The 11,708-nt window shown below is 46.7% G+C and overlaps 1 protein-coding gene across 2 annotated transcripts in view; it reads left to right on the top strand.

Moving 5' to 3' along the window:
* Positions 1–2,537: 2,537 nt before the first annotated feature.
* Positions 2,538–11,708, top strand: part of SEC24D (SEC24 homolog D, COPII coat complex component) — a 100,502-nt gene continuing 91,331 nt past the window's right edge. Inside the window, exons 1-2 of one of the 2 annotated variants that reach the window (XM_005290297.3) lie at positions 2,616–2,769; positions 6,678–6,871. In XM_005290297.3, the coding sequence (XP_005290354.2) occupies positions 6,721–6,871 (151 nt within the window). In that variant the 5' untranslated portion in view covers positions 2,616–2,769; positions 6,678–6,720. Of the gene's footprint in view, positions 2,770–6,677; positions 6,872–11,708 lie in introns of both variants that reach the window. The other variant, XM_024106410.3, reaches the window with a different exon arrangement.

The following is an 11,708-nucleotide window of genomic DNA, read 5'->3' as shown; positions in this document are numbered from 1 at the left end:
TCCCAGCAGCAAGGGAGAGATCAGATTTCATGGGGAAGGGCTTATTTCACAGTCTGTGACACGTTATGGCTTCTGTCACTTTAAAAATATATTTGGGTATTTTAAGTATTCTTATGAGCTGGGTTAAACCTTGTTAGGGGTTGAGTTAAAACCATATTGAACCTGGTGAGTGAACGTGCCCTTTGCTTAAAATAGCTGGAAGAGACAGTTAAAGGGCCACATCTAAAACAAAGCCTAATAGTCTGCCCAGAAACTAGGTGGAGGGTTCCTCAGGGTATTATTCTGACCAGGTGGATATGTGTGAAGAAGACATGCTGGGTTGCAGGCAAGAAACAGGGAGAGACTGAGACCAGAATAAGGCCAGATCTACACTAAAAAGTTAAATTGACCCAGCTATGTCACTCAGCAGTGTGAAAAATCCACACCCCTGAGAAATTTAGGCCATCTCTACACTCAAGCCCTCCACCATCAGTAATTTTTAGTGAAGCTTTTGATACAGTGTCCCACAGTATTCTTGCCAGCAAGTTAAAGAAGTATGGGCTGGATGACTAGACTATAAGGTAGATAGAAAGCTGGCTAGATCATCGGGCTCAACAAGTAGTGATCAATGGCTCCAGGTCTAGCTGGCAGCCAGTATCAAGTGGAGTGCCCCAAGGGTCGGTCCTGGGGCCTGTTTTGTTCAATATCTTCATTAATGATCTGGAGGATGGCGTGGACTGCACCCTCAGCAAGTTTGCAGATGACACTAAACTGGCAGGAGTGGTAGATATGCTGGAGGGTAGGATACAGAGGGACCTTAACAAATTGGAGGATTGGGCCAAAAGAAATCTGATGAGGTTCAACAAGGACAAGTGCAGAGTCCTACACTTAGGACGGAAGAATCCCATGCACTGCTACAGACTAGGGACCGAGCAGGTAGGGAGCAGTTTTGCAGAAAAGGACCTAGGGGTTACAGTGGATGAGAAGCTGGATATGAGTCAACAGTGTGCCCTTGTTGCCAAGAAGGCTAACGGCATTTTGGGCTGTATGAGTAGGAGCATTGCCAGCAGATCAAGGGACGTGATCATTCCCTCTATTCTATTGGTGAGGCCTGATCTGGAGTACCGTGTCCAGTTTTGGGCCCCACACTACAAGAAGGATGTGGAAAAATTGGAAAGAGTCCAGCAGAGGTCAACAAAAATGATTAGGGGGCTAGAGGAGAGGCTGAGGGAACTGGGATTATTTAGTCTGCAGAAGAGAAGGGGGGATTTGATAGCTGCTTTCAACTACCTGAAAGGGGGTTCCAAAGAGGATGGCTCTCGACTGTTCTCAGTGGTACCAGATGACTGAACAAGGAGCAATGGTCTCAAGTTGCAGTGGGGAAGGTTTAGGTTGGATATTAGGAAAAACTTTTTCACTAGGAGGGTGGTGAAGTTCTGGAATGGGTTACCTAGGGAGGTGGTGGAATCTCCTTCCTTAGAGGCTTTTAAGGTCAGGCTTCACAAAGCCCTGTCTGGGATGATTTAGTTGGGGATTAGTCCTGCTTTGAGCAGGGGGTTGGACTAGATGACCTCCTGAGGTCCCTTCCAACCCTGATATTCTATGATTCTCTGATTCTTTCCCCCCCCCCAGGGTCTTAGACAGTGATCAAGTCACTGTTTAATCTTCTCTTTAATAAGCTAAATTGATTGAGCTGCTTTAGTCTCCCATTGAATCATTCTTGTAGCTATTTTCTGAACCCTTTCTTATTTTTCAACCTCTTTTGTGCCTACCAGCACTGGATACAGTATTTCACTAATAGTTTCACCAGTGATAATATCACCTCCCTACTCTTACTTGCTATTGCTGTTTCCTTACTTATACTGTCAAGAATCATATTTGCTCTCTTAGTGACAACACTGCCCAGGGATCTCACGTTCAGTTGATCTTCTACCATCACCCACTGATTGCACAGTAATGCTAAACCCTACTCCTACCAAGCAAACCGCACCTCTGTGCCCACATGTAGCCTATCATTGCTGTGCTTTCTGCAGGATCAGGGACTACATCTCCCAAATGTTAAAGTGTCCCTCACAATATTGCCATCCCCAAGTGTTCTAAAGTCATGAGCAAAACCTCAAAAAATCACAAGGTTGGTTTTAAAATGAGCTTTTAAAAAGCAGAGAGTCCTTCTATCTGCCTTCAGGTTTTGAGCCAGCTGGGAGTCATATTTTCCAGCTTCCCTCCACCACCCCCAGCCAGATTCAGTGACATCCTCTTTAAGCATAAGTGGAGAATCTCAGGACTCCAGGAGCTGGGGCTTTAAGGAAACACCAAATAGTACAACCCTGCCCCTTTTCCCCTCTCTCTCTGGGTTAATTTTTTCCCTCCTGACAGCTGTACTGCCCCACTGCAGGGAAAGCACACGGCAGCCCCCCTGCTGCACCACTGTCCGCATCCCAGTCCCTCCGCGGCTTCTCTGCCCTTCCTTCTTCAGTCCTCGCCGCGCTCTGTTTAGGGAGCCGATTTTGCAGGCAGGTGAGGGCGGCGGCTTCAGGGTTGTCACTGCGCCTGCTCGGCCTCCTCTCTCGGGCATGCGCCTGAGTGAGGGAGCGTGTTTCGGAGCCGGGCTGTGTGCAGCGGCGCGTGCCCGCGGCGGCTCCCGGCGCGCGCTGTTAGACGTGGCAGTTCACTGGGCGGCCGCGAGCGGAGAGGAGCCGGGATCCACGCGCCGGAGACAGCTGCTGTGTGACCGGCCCGAGCGTGCGAGCCAGAGAGACACGGGGGAGGGGGGCTGCACACAGTGCACAGGTAATGGAAACCTGGTTCAGTCGTGGGGAGCAGGGTGTGTTATATGCACACAGCGAGGGGGTGCATCCTATATACTCCCTGTTAGGGAGCAGCAGGGGCTGCGTCCTATATACACAGCATTGGGGGGCTTGCAGGGTGGTGCACATCCTATGTGTACAGCTTGGGGGGTGCGGCATGAGGGTGCACCCTTAATACACACCAGCCGGGGCTTGGTGGTGCAGCCTATATGCACATAACTTGGAGTACAACGTGGGGTGCGTCTTATATGAGCAGCACTGGAAACTTGGGGAAGGAGTAGATACTATCTATATACACAGCATTGGGAGTACATGGGGGGTGCATATACAGAACTGGAGACCTGGGGGAAGAGTGCATCATATATATACAGCGTCGGGGTTTGCTCTAAACACAGAGTTGGAGTTTGTGAGGGACTTGAATCCTGTATGCACAGTATTGGGGAGCAGCAGAGTGGAGTGCATTATACACACATCCCAGGGTGAGAGGTATGCATCCCGCACTGGAGAGCAATGGGATGGGGTGTATCCAATATACTAGGTAACAGTGCGATCAGGGGAGCATGCACCCTACATGCACAGAACTAAGGGGGAGCCCAGGTGAACATGTATATCCTACATGAGTAATTCAGGTGGGGGACCAGTGGAGGAATGTCTCTCATACACAGTATTATTAAGGGGAAGATGCACAGTACAGTAAAAATGTTTTCACCCCTCAGCTCAGTCGTCACTGCTTTCAGCTTGGATTGTTGTCTGGCTTTCTAGTGTATAGTATGCAAAAATTGTAGCAATTGTCTAAGTTTGTAAGGTGCTAGGGGCAGGGACCCTGGCTCTCTCTATGTATTGTGCAACACCAAACACACTAGCACTTAAATAATAAAAATAACAACCAACTCCCTTGCATTGGGGTGAGTGTGTTTTTATATTATAGGTATAAGTCCCTGATCTTATAGTGGCACCTGTGTGGATGGGCCTATGTGCTTTTCCAGAGCCACACTGATTTCAGTGGAACTCTGCATGGGCACAGCAATTATCCTGAATGGACACAGCTGCAGGATTGCAACCTAGCTGACTACTGATGTCATTTGAATTAGTGAAGTGTTAGGGAGGGTTTTGGGAAAGACATAATGATAAGAGAACAGAGGAAATAAAACTTTTTTCTATTTATATTTATATGTAGATATATCAATAGAGAAACTTGTGAAAAGGACACCACATGCAATAGAAGACCCCTGGTTTAAGACGCGATCTTAAAATTTCCTGTGTAGTTTCCTGTACAGTTTTATACATCTCTAATTAAAAGTCCAGCCTTAACTAGTGGATCATTTGATGCTGGTATCTTGGGTAGTGTTTTGGAGCAGGTTTCACTGTGTGTTCTGTATATATGTATATCTGTGTCTGAGGGGGGTTATTTCTGATGCATATGAAATACAGTACAAGATGAGTCAGATTAGTAAATTGGCATTATGTTTGTTTGAGAGTCCCTCTCCTTCTTACACAATATCTCTCTCTTTTTTTTTTTTAATGTGTGGAAAGTTTGACGTGGCAAGTTGTTTTGGGTTTTTTTTGGTGACTGAGTAGTGGAGTAGTAGTTGTTTCCCTTGAATATTGTCAGGGCTAAGAAAGGTGTTGGCTGCTGAAACCTTCTTAGAGTGAAGATTTCTCTCTTCCTACATTTAGTGCTGACTGTTAGGTAAATCTATTCTAGAGTGACCAAAGCTCATGTTGCCACGTCTCTCTCTGCTGGGGAAAAAAAAAAGTACTACTGGCAACAAAGCACCCTCTAGGCTTTCTCTTTTTTCAAGCTTTACCTTAGTAGCTAAGGAACAAATGACAGCTCTGTCATCTTATCTGTTTGGAACTGCTGAATATCTTAAACAAAATATCTTAACAAAAATATCTTAAACAATTGGGGAATCTTGTGTATAGGAGAATTGTGAGCATTCACCACAGGACTGGGTGTAAGGAGATCTGGGACTTGTTCCTGGTTTAGCTGCTAATTTCCTGTCTAACCTGGGAAGGACGCTTAGGCAACATTTTCCAGGAGTGCCCATTAATTTGGGGTGCCTTATTTTGTGTGTGTGTGTGTGTGTGTGTGTGTGTGCACAACTTAAGGCCCCTTGGGTGCTGAGTACTCTCAGCTCTCCTTGATTTCATTTGGGGTTTTGGATGCTCAGTATCTCCGAACAATCAGTCTCACGTTGGTTACCAAAAATCAGTGGATTTTATTTTTTTCAAATTTTGATTCAGGGGATTCTCTGGTTTGGTTTCTTCACTCTGTAAAAAAGGGATAATGATAATTAACTAACAGGGCTGGGTAAGTAAACAATTTTAATATTTGTAAAACATTTTCACATCCCCTAGTGAAAGGTGCTATGTAAATACAAAGTAGCGTTATGAAATGTGGTAGTCTAGCTCAATGCACTATGCTTCAGAGTTTATAATATTCATCTTAATTTTTAGCTCTACCCAGGGAAAAGCACTGCTTTTCTTGTCTTGAAAATAAGACCTTCCTGTAACAAACAAATGCCCAAAGTGTTATTACAGGTGAGATCAAGGTTTCAAACAGAATGAAACAAAATTCCTGGCGTCAGAAGGTCTAAAGTCACATGTGGGTGTTGGTTTTTGTTTCTCTTTAAATCAAATGCTAATAAAACAGTGGGGGTGGAAGAAGGGGAGAGTAGTAGCTGAAGTTGCCCTGTGGGAAGGGGGTAGCAACTTCTTGTCTGTTGAAACACTTTTATGCATTTGCTAGAAGGATCCATGTTCTGATGATGATGAGCAAGTTTGTCTGGGCAATCAATGGAAAAGAAGATTGGGTCTGTCAAAGTAAAAAGCAGAAAGATAAAGGAAAGCAGGGGTTAGGTAGCTAGCTGGTTGGCTGGCTGGGATCTGTAAAGGCTAACTGGAGGGAGCCTGCCCAGCCAGCCATCAGCTGTGAATATGAACCTGGGATTGGTTAGGAAGCAGGTCTCCTGTACCCTGTTGTGTTTACTGAGCCTCCATGCCCCATTGTCCAGCCTGCCTCCCTGTGACCAGAGGTGGGGAGGTCTGTAAGGAGCAGAGCTGGGTAGCAGGGAGTCAGGTTGAGCAATGGGGTTAGGAAGGCACTGATAACTGAAGTAGCTGGTGTTGACATACTTGCCGGCTTCTCTTGGAGTAATAAAAATGACTAGGACAAAGAAAGCGAATAACTTTTTGTTCTGCTTAAATCTGAAAGGGGTCCAACGCCTGAGCTGTGGTGCTAATGCAGATGGGTGAGACATTCTGGATTTGCAGTTATAGAGATTAATTCATCCGTGCACTGTAGGCCCTTTGCTCCAGCTAAACCAGCATGAAAGGACCTTGAATCATCCCTCACTACTGGGAATATGCCCGGTTCAGGAGGCTCAATGCACAACTGGCTCTGTGCCTCTCTCCTCTTCTGCAAGACACCCTGGTGCAAGAGGTGTATTGGGGTAGGACGAGTAGTTGCTGGAGTGGTCCTGCCCCATCCTGATTCTGCTTTTCTTGCATTTCCTCTGTATCCTGTGGGATCTGTGGTGTTTGGGAAGCGGACCCACAGTCTATTCTTTGGGGGCAAATGCAGGCCATTCTCTCCCCCTCCTAATAGAACAGTGTAAGGAGTTTTCTTCCACAGAGATCACCCCCCAAAAAAACAAACTCCAACTCTGTAATCTTTTCCCCTGGGATGAAGTGACTATGTCCAGATAAATTTAGTGATTTGTTCAAGTTCACACAGTAAGGCTGTGGAAGAGATGGGAACAAAATTGTTCTCTTCTCGACTCGGAGTTTATGTTGCCTTAAGGTTTTCATGCATCCCTTTTAGTAACAAAAATGTGAGTCGCGTAGGATGCTATGGAGTAAGTGTTGATGGAAATCTTTCCTTTACAGACTCGTAAGGAAGATTCCCATTTGGAATGAGAATAGTATCGGAATGAGCCAACAAGGTTATGTTGCAACACCTCCATATTCCCAATCCCAACCGGGTATTGGAGGTTTTTCTACAGGCTTTGGACCACCTACTTCTTCACCTCTTTATGGGCATTATGGCGACCCAAACCTATCATACTCGGCACCTCAGTCAGGTAAGGCAATACTAGCGTACTGTGTGCTCAGGGCCTGATTCTTAATTGTCTTGCATCTCATCTAATCATTTACACCAGTGCAAAATGCTCCGTCTTGATTTAGTGCAAATGATAAGACAATATGCAGAGCAACAAAGAGGCCTTTCATGTATACTTACACGGCATGTGAATTTTGCTTTGCAGGGAACAGTAAGTAGTAGTTGTGTTTGGATACCAGAGTGATAAGAAATGCCTAATATATGCAGAGAGAAGGAAAGAGTTAAAAATCTTTTCTGAAAACAAAGAGAGGTATGTTCTAAGCTAACCTCTTTGATGGGAGGTGGCCACTTCAGAAATGAGCTGTTTTCTGCTGTAGGACCAATAATTGATTAAAAAGATTAATGAGATCCTAACCGGGATCTAGACTGTAACATCCAGTTGGTACTTTACTCAGTATTGTACTCACTGAGTTTGTTTTTTCTGTGGTGGGGTTGGTTAAAAAGAGGAAAACATAGGCCAACTATCTGATCATATATGAGCCAATTGGCTTCTAATAGGGAAAATAACCTGACTAGTTTTTATAGACTGGATGGAAAGTTGCTCATTATATCTCAGAATGATATGTCTACTGATTAATACACAGTAATTGACAGACATCAGATAAAGCAAAGCAGGACAGCTGCAGTCAATATTTGTACATACACACGTCAGGATACAAAACTCAAAAAAAGATTGCCAAACTGAGGCTCCAGATTTTTTTTAGAAAGTAGAGTATGTGATTGAACTTACATAGGGTTGATGCAAGAAAATGACCAAAGATTTATAATGGCAACCTATAGAAGACCTGATTCTCTACTCACTGACCTGTGTAAATCAGGTGTAATTTCAATTAAGTTAAAGGAGTATATACTGGAGAGAAAAATCAGGGTAGTAGCCTTTAACCAAAGGGTAAGGCTTAAAAAAGCGGGGAGGAAAATTTAACAACATTGATGGGCAGGTTACTGAGTCTGCAAAGGGAAATGACATACAAGTTTTGGCCAACATAAGAATGGCCATACTGGGTCAGACCAAAGGTCCATCAAGACCAGTATCTTGTCCCCTGACAGTGGCCAATGGCAAGTGCCCCAAAGGGAATGAACAGATAGGTTATCATCAAGTGATCTATGCCTTGTCACCCAATCCCAGCTTCTGGCAAACAGAGACTAGGGACACCATTCCTGCCCATCCTGGCTAATAGCCATTGATGAACCTATCATCCGTGAATCTATCTAGCTCCCTTTTGAACCCCATTATAGTATTGGCCTTCACAACACCCTCTGGCAAGGAGTTCCAGAGGTTGACAGTGCGTTGCGTGAAAAAATAGTTCCTTGTGTTTGTTTTAAACCTGCTACCCATAGGTGCTGACTCCGTGGGTGCTCCGGGGCTGGAGCACCCACAGGGAAAAATTGGTGGGTGCTCAGCACCCACCGGCAGCTCACTGCCCTCCCGCCAAGCTCACCTCCGCTTACGCTCCGCCTCCTCCACTGAGCATGCCGCATGCCCGCTTTTTCCCCCTAGCTCCCAGTGCTTGCACCGCGAAACAGCTATTTTGCACGGCTGGGAGGGAGGGGGGAGAAGGGGGAAGGCGGCGCGCTTGGGCAAGAGGCGGGGCCAGGGCAGGGATTTGGGGAAGGGGTTGGAATGGGGGCAGGGGCAGGGAAAGGGTGAAGTTGGAGCAGGGCCTGGGGTGGGGGGCACGAGCACCCACCGGCGCTGGGGAAAGTTGGTGCCTATGCTGCTACCCGTTAATTTCATTTGGTGGCCCCTTGTTCTTGTATTATGAGAAGGAGTAAATAACACTTCCTTATTTACTTTCTCTACACCACTCATGATTTTATAGACCTCTATCATATCCCTCCTTAGTCGTCTCTTTTCCAGACTGAAAAATCCTGGTCTTATTCTTCTCTCCTCATACGGAAGCCGTTCTATACCCCTAATCATTTTTGTTGCCTTTTTCTGAAGCTTTTCCAATTCCAATATATCTTTTTTGAGATGGGGCGACCACATCTGCACGCAGTATTCAAGTTGTGGGTGTACCAGTTGTGGGTGTACCTGCCCCTGGAAATTTCCACTACATGCATTCGAAGAAGTGGGTATTCACCAATGAAAGCTCGTGCTCCTATACGTCTGTTAGTCTATAAGGTGCCACAGGACTCTTTACTCCTACTGAAGGGATACTGGGTATAGGTGAGCTGGCATTCTTAGGATAAGCCTGTGTTGTGAAGCTCTTTCAGTTTTCTGAAAAGCACTGTCTTACTGAGGGAAACTTAATCATCGGTGTTTCTTCTTATTAAAAGCTTAATGAGGAGGCTAGGAATTCCCAAATAAGCTTTCAGTATAAAAGTGCACAGGTACTTTCCTGCACTAGTTCGGAGGCTCTCTTTCCTAGCTCTTAATTTTTTTTCTCCTCTTTCTCTTCCCTACCTTTCTCACTTCAGGATCCTTTTCACCTTCCTACTCTGTTTTTTTTCTTTCCTTTCCTACACAATCTCTTTGGGTATGTCTACACTGCGGGATTATTCCGATCTTACAGAAACCAGTTTTTGGCAACAGGTTGTATAAAGTTGAATGTATGCGGCCACACTAAGCACATTAATTCGGTTTGCGTCCATGTACCGGGGCTAGTGTTGATTTCCGGAGCGTTGCACGGTGGGTAGCTATCCCATAGTTCCAGCAGTCTCTTCCGCCCATTGGAATTCTGGGTTGAGATCCCAATGCCTGATGGGGCCAAAAACATTGTCGCGGGTGGTTCTGGGTACATCCTCCCTCTCCCTCTGGGAAAGCAGCGGCAGACAACCGTTTCGCACCTTTTTCCTGGGTGAACAGTGCAGACGCCATACCGCGGCAAGCATGGAGCGCGCTCAGCTCAAGACAGCAGTCATGAACATTGTAAACACCTCGCGCGTTATCGTGCAGTTTATGCTGAACCAGAACCTGCAAAACCAGGCGACGAGGAGTAGGCAACGGCAGCGCGATGACGAGAGTGATGAGGACATAGACATGAAATTCTATTAAACGGCGGGCACTGGCGCTTTGAAGATCATGCTGTTAATGGGGCAGGTTCATGCCGTGGAACGCCGATTCTGGGCCCGGGAAACAAGCACAGACTGGTGGGACCAGATAGTGTTGCAGGTGTGGGACGATTCCCAGTGGCTGCGAAACTTTCACATGCATAAGGGCACTTTCATGGAACTTTGTGACTTGCATTCCCTTGCCCTGAAGCGCCAGAATACCAAGATGAGAGCAGCCCTCACAGTTGAGAAGCGAGTGGCGATAGCCCTTTGGAAGCTTGCAACTCCAGACAGCTACCGGTCAGTCAGGAATCAATTTGGAGTGGGCAAATCTACTGTGGGGGCTGCTGTGATGCAAGTAGCCAAAGCAATCACTGAGCTGCTGCTACCAAAGGTAGTGACTCTGGGAAACGTGCAGGTCATAGTGGATGGCTTTGCTGCAATGGGATTCCCTAACTGTGGTGGGGCGATAGATGGAACCCATATCCCTATCTTGGCATCGGAGCACCAGGGCAGCCAGTATGTAAACCGCAAGGGGTACTTTTCAATGGTGCTGCAAGCACTGGTGGATGACAATGGACGTTTCACCAACATCAACGTGGGATGGCCGGGAAGGGTTCATGACGCTCGCGTCTTCAGGAACACTAATCTGTTTAAACGGCTGCAGCAAGGGACTTACTTCCCAGACCAGAAAATAACTGTTGGGGATGTTGAAATGCCTATAGTTATCCTTGGGGACCCAGCCTACCCCTTAATGCCATGGCTCATGAAGCCATACACAGGCAGCCTGGATAGTAGTCAGGACCTGTTCAACTACAGGCTGAGCAAGTGCAGAATGGTGGTAGAATGTGCATTTGGACGTTTAAAAGGTCGCTGGCGCACTTTACGGACTCGCTCAGACCTCAGCCAAACCAATATTCCAGTTGTTATTGCTGCTTGCTGTGTGGTCCACAATCTCTGTGAGAGTAAGGGGGAGACCTTTATGGCGGGGTGGGAGGCTGAGGCAAATCGCCTGGCTGCTGATTACGCACAGCCAGACACCAGGGTGATTAGAAGAGCACACCAGGAAGCACTGCGCACCAGAGAAGCTTTGAAAACCAGTTTTGTGACTGGCCAGGCTACCGTGTGAACGTTCTGTTTGTTTCTCCTTGATGAAAACCCACCCCCTTGATTGACTCATTCTCTGTAAGCAACCCACCCTCCCTCTTCGATCCCAGCTTGCTTTCAAAGGAAAGAAAGTAACTATCATTTAAAAATCATGCATTCTTTATTAATTGATTATAAAAAGAGGGAAAGAACTGACAAGGTAGCCCGGGTGGGGTTTGGGAGGAGGATAGGAGGGAAGGAAAAGACCACTAAAAAAGTTCAAAGTAATGACAGCCTTTTGGTTGGGCTGTCCACTGGGGTGGAGTGGGAGGGTGCACGGAGTCCCCCTCCCACCCCATGTTACACGTCTGGGTGAGGAGGCTATGGAACATGGTGAGGGGGGAGGGAGGTTATACAGCGGCAGCAGCGGCACTGTCTGCTCCTGCTGCCGTTCCTGAAGCTCCACCAGACGCCGGAGCATGTCCGTTTGATCATGCAGCAGCCCCAGCGTTGCAGCCTGCCACCTCTCATCTCAAGCGTCCCTCATGGCCTCATGTTCACTGGCATCTTTCCTGTACTTTGCTACCATGTCCTTCCACTCATTCAGATGAGCTCTTTCATTGCGGGTGGATTCCATGATTTCGGAGAACATTTCGTCTCGCGTCCTCTTTTTTCGACGCCTTATCTGAGATAGCCTTCAGGATGGAGGAGGGAGGCTTGAA

This window comes from Chrysemys picta, chromosome 5 (genome assembly GCF_011386835.1).
Source record: "Chrysemys picta bellii isolate R12L10 chromosome 5, ASM1138683v2, whole genome shotgun sequence".
NCBI lineage: Eukaryota > Metazoa > Chordata > Testudines > Emydidae > Chrysemys > Chrysemys picta.
The sequence above is the reverse complement of the archived record's forward strand: the minus strand, read 5'-3'. Positions and strand labels throughout refer to the sequence as shown.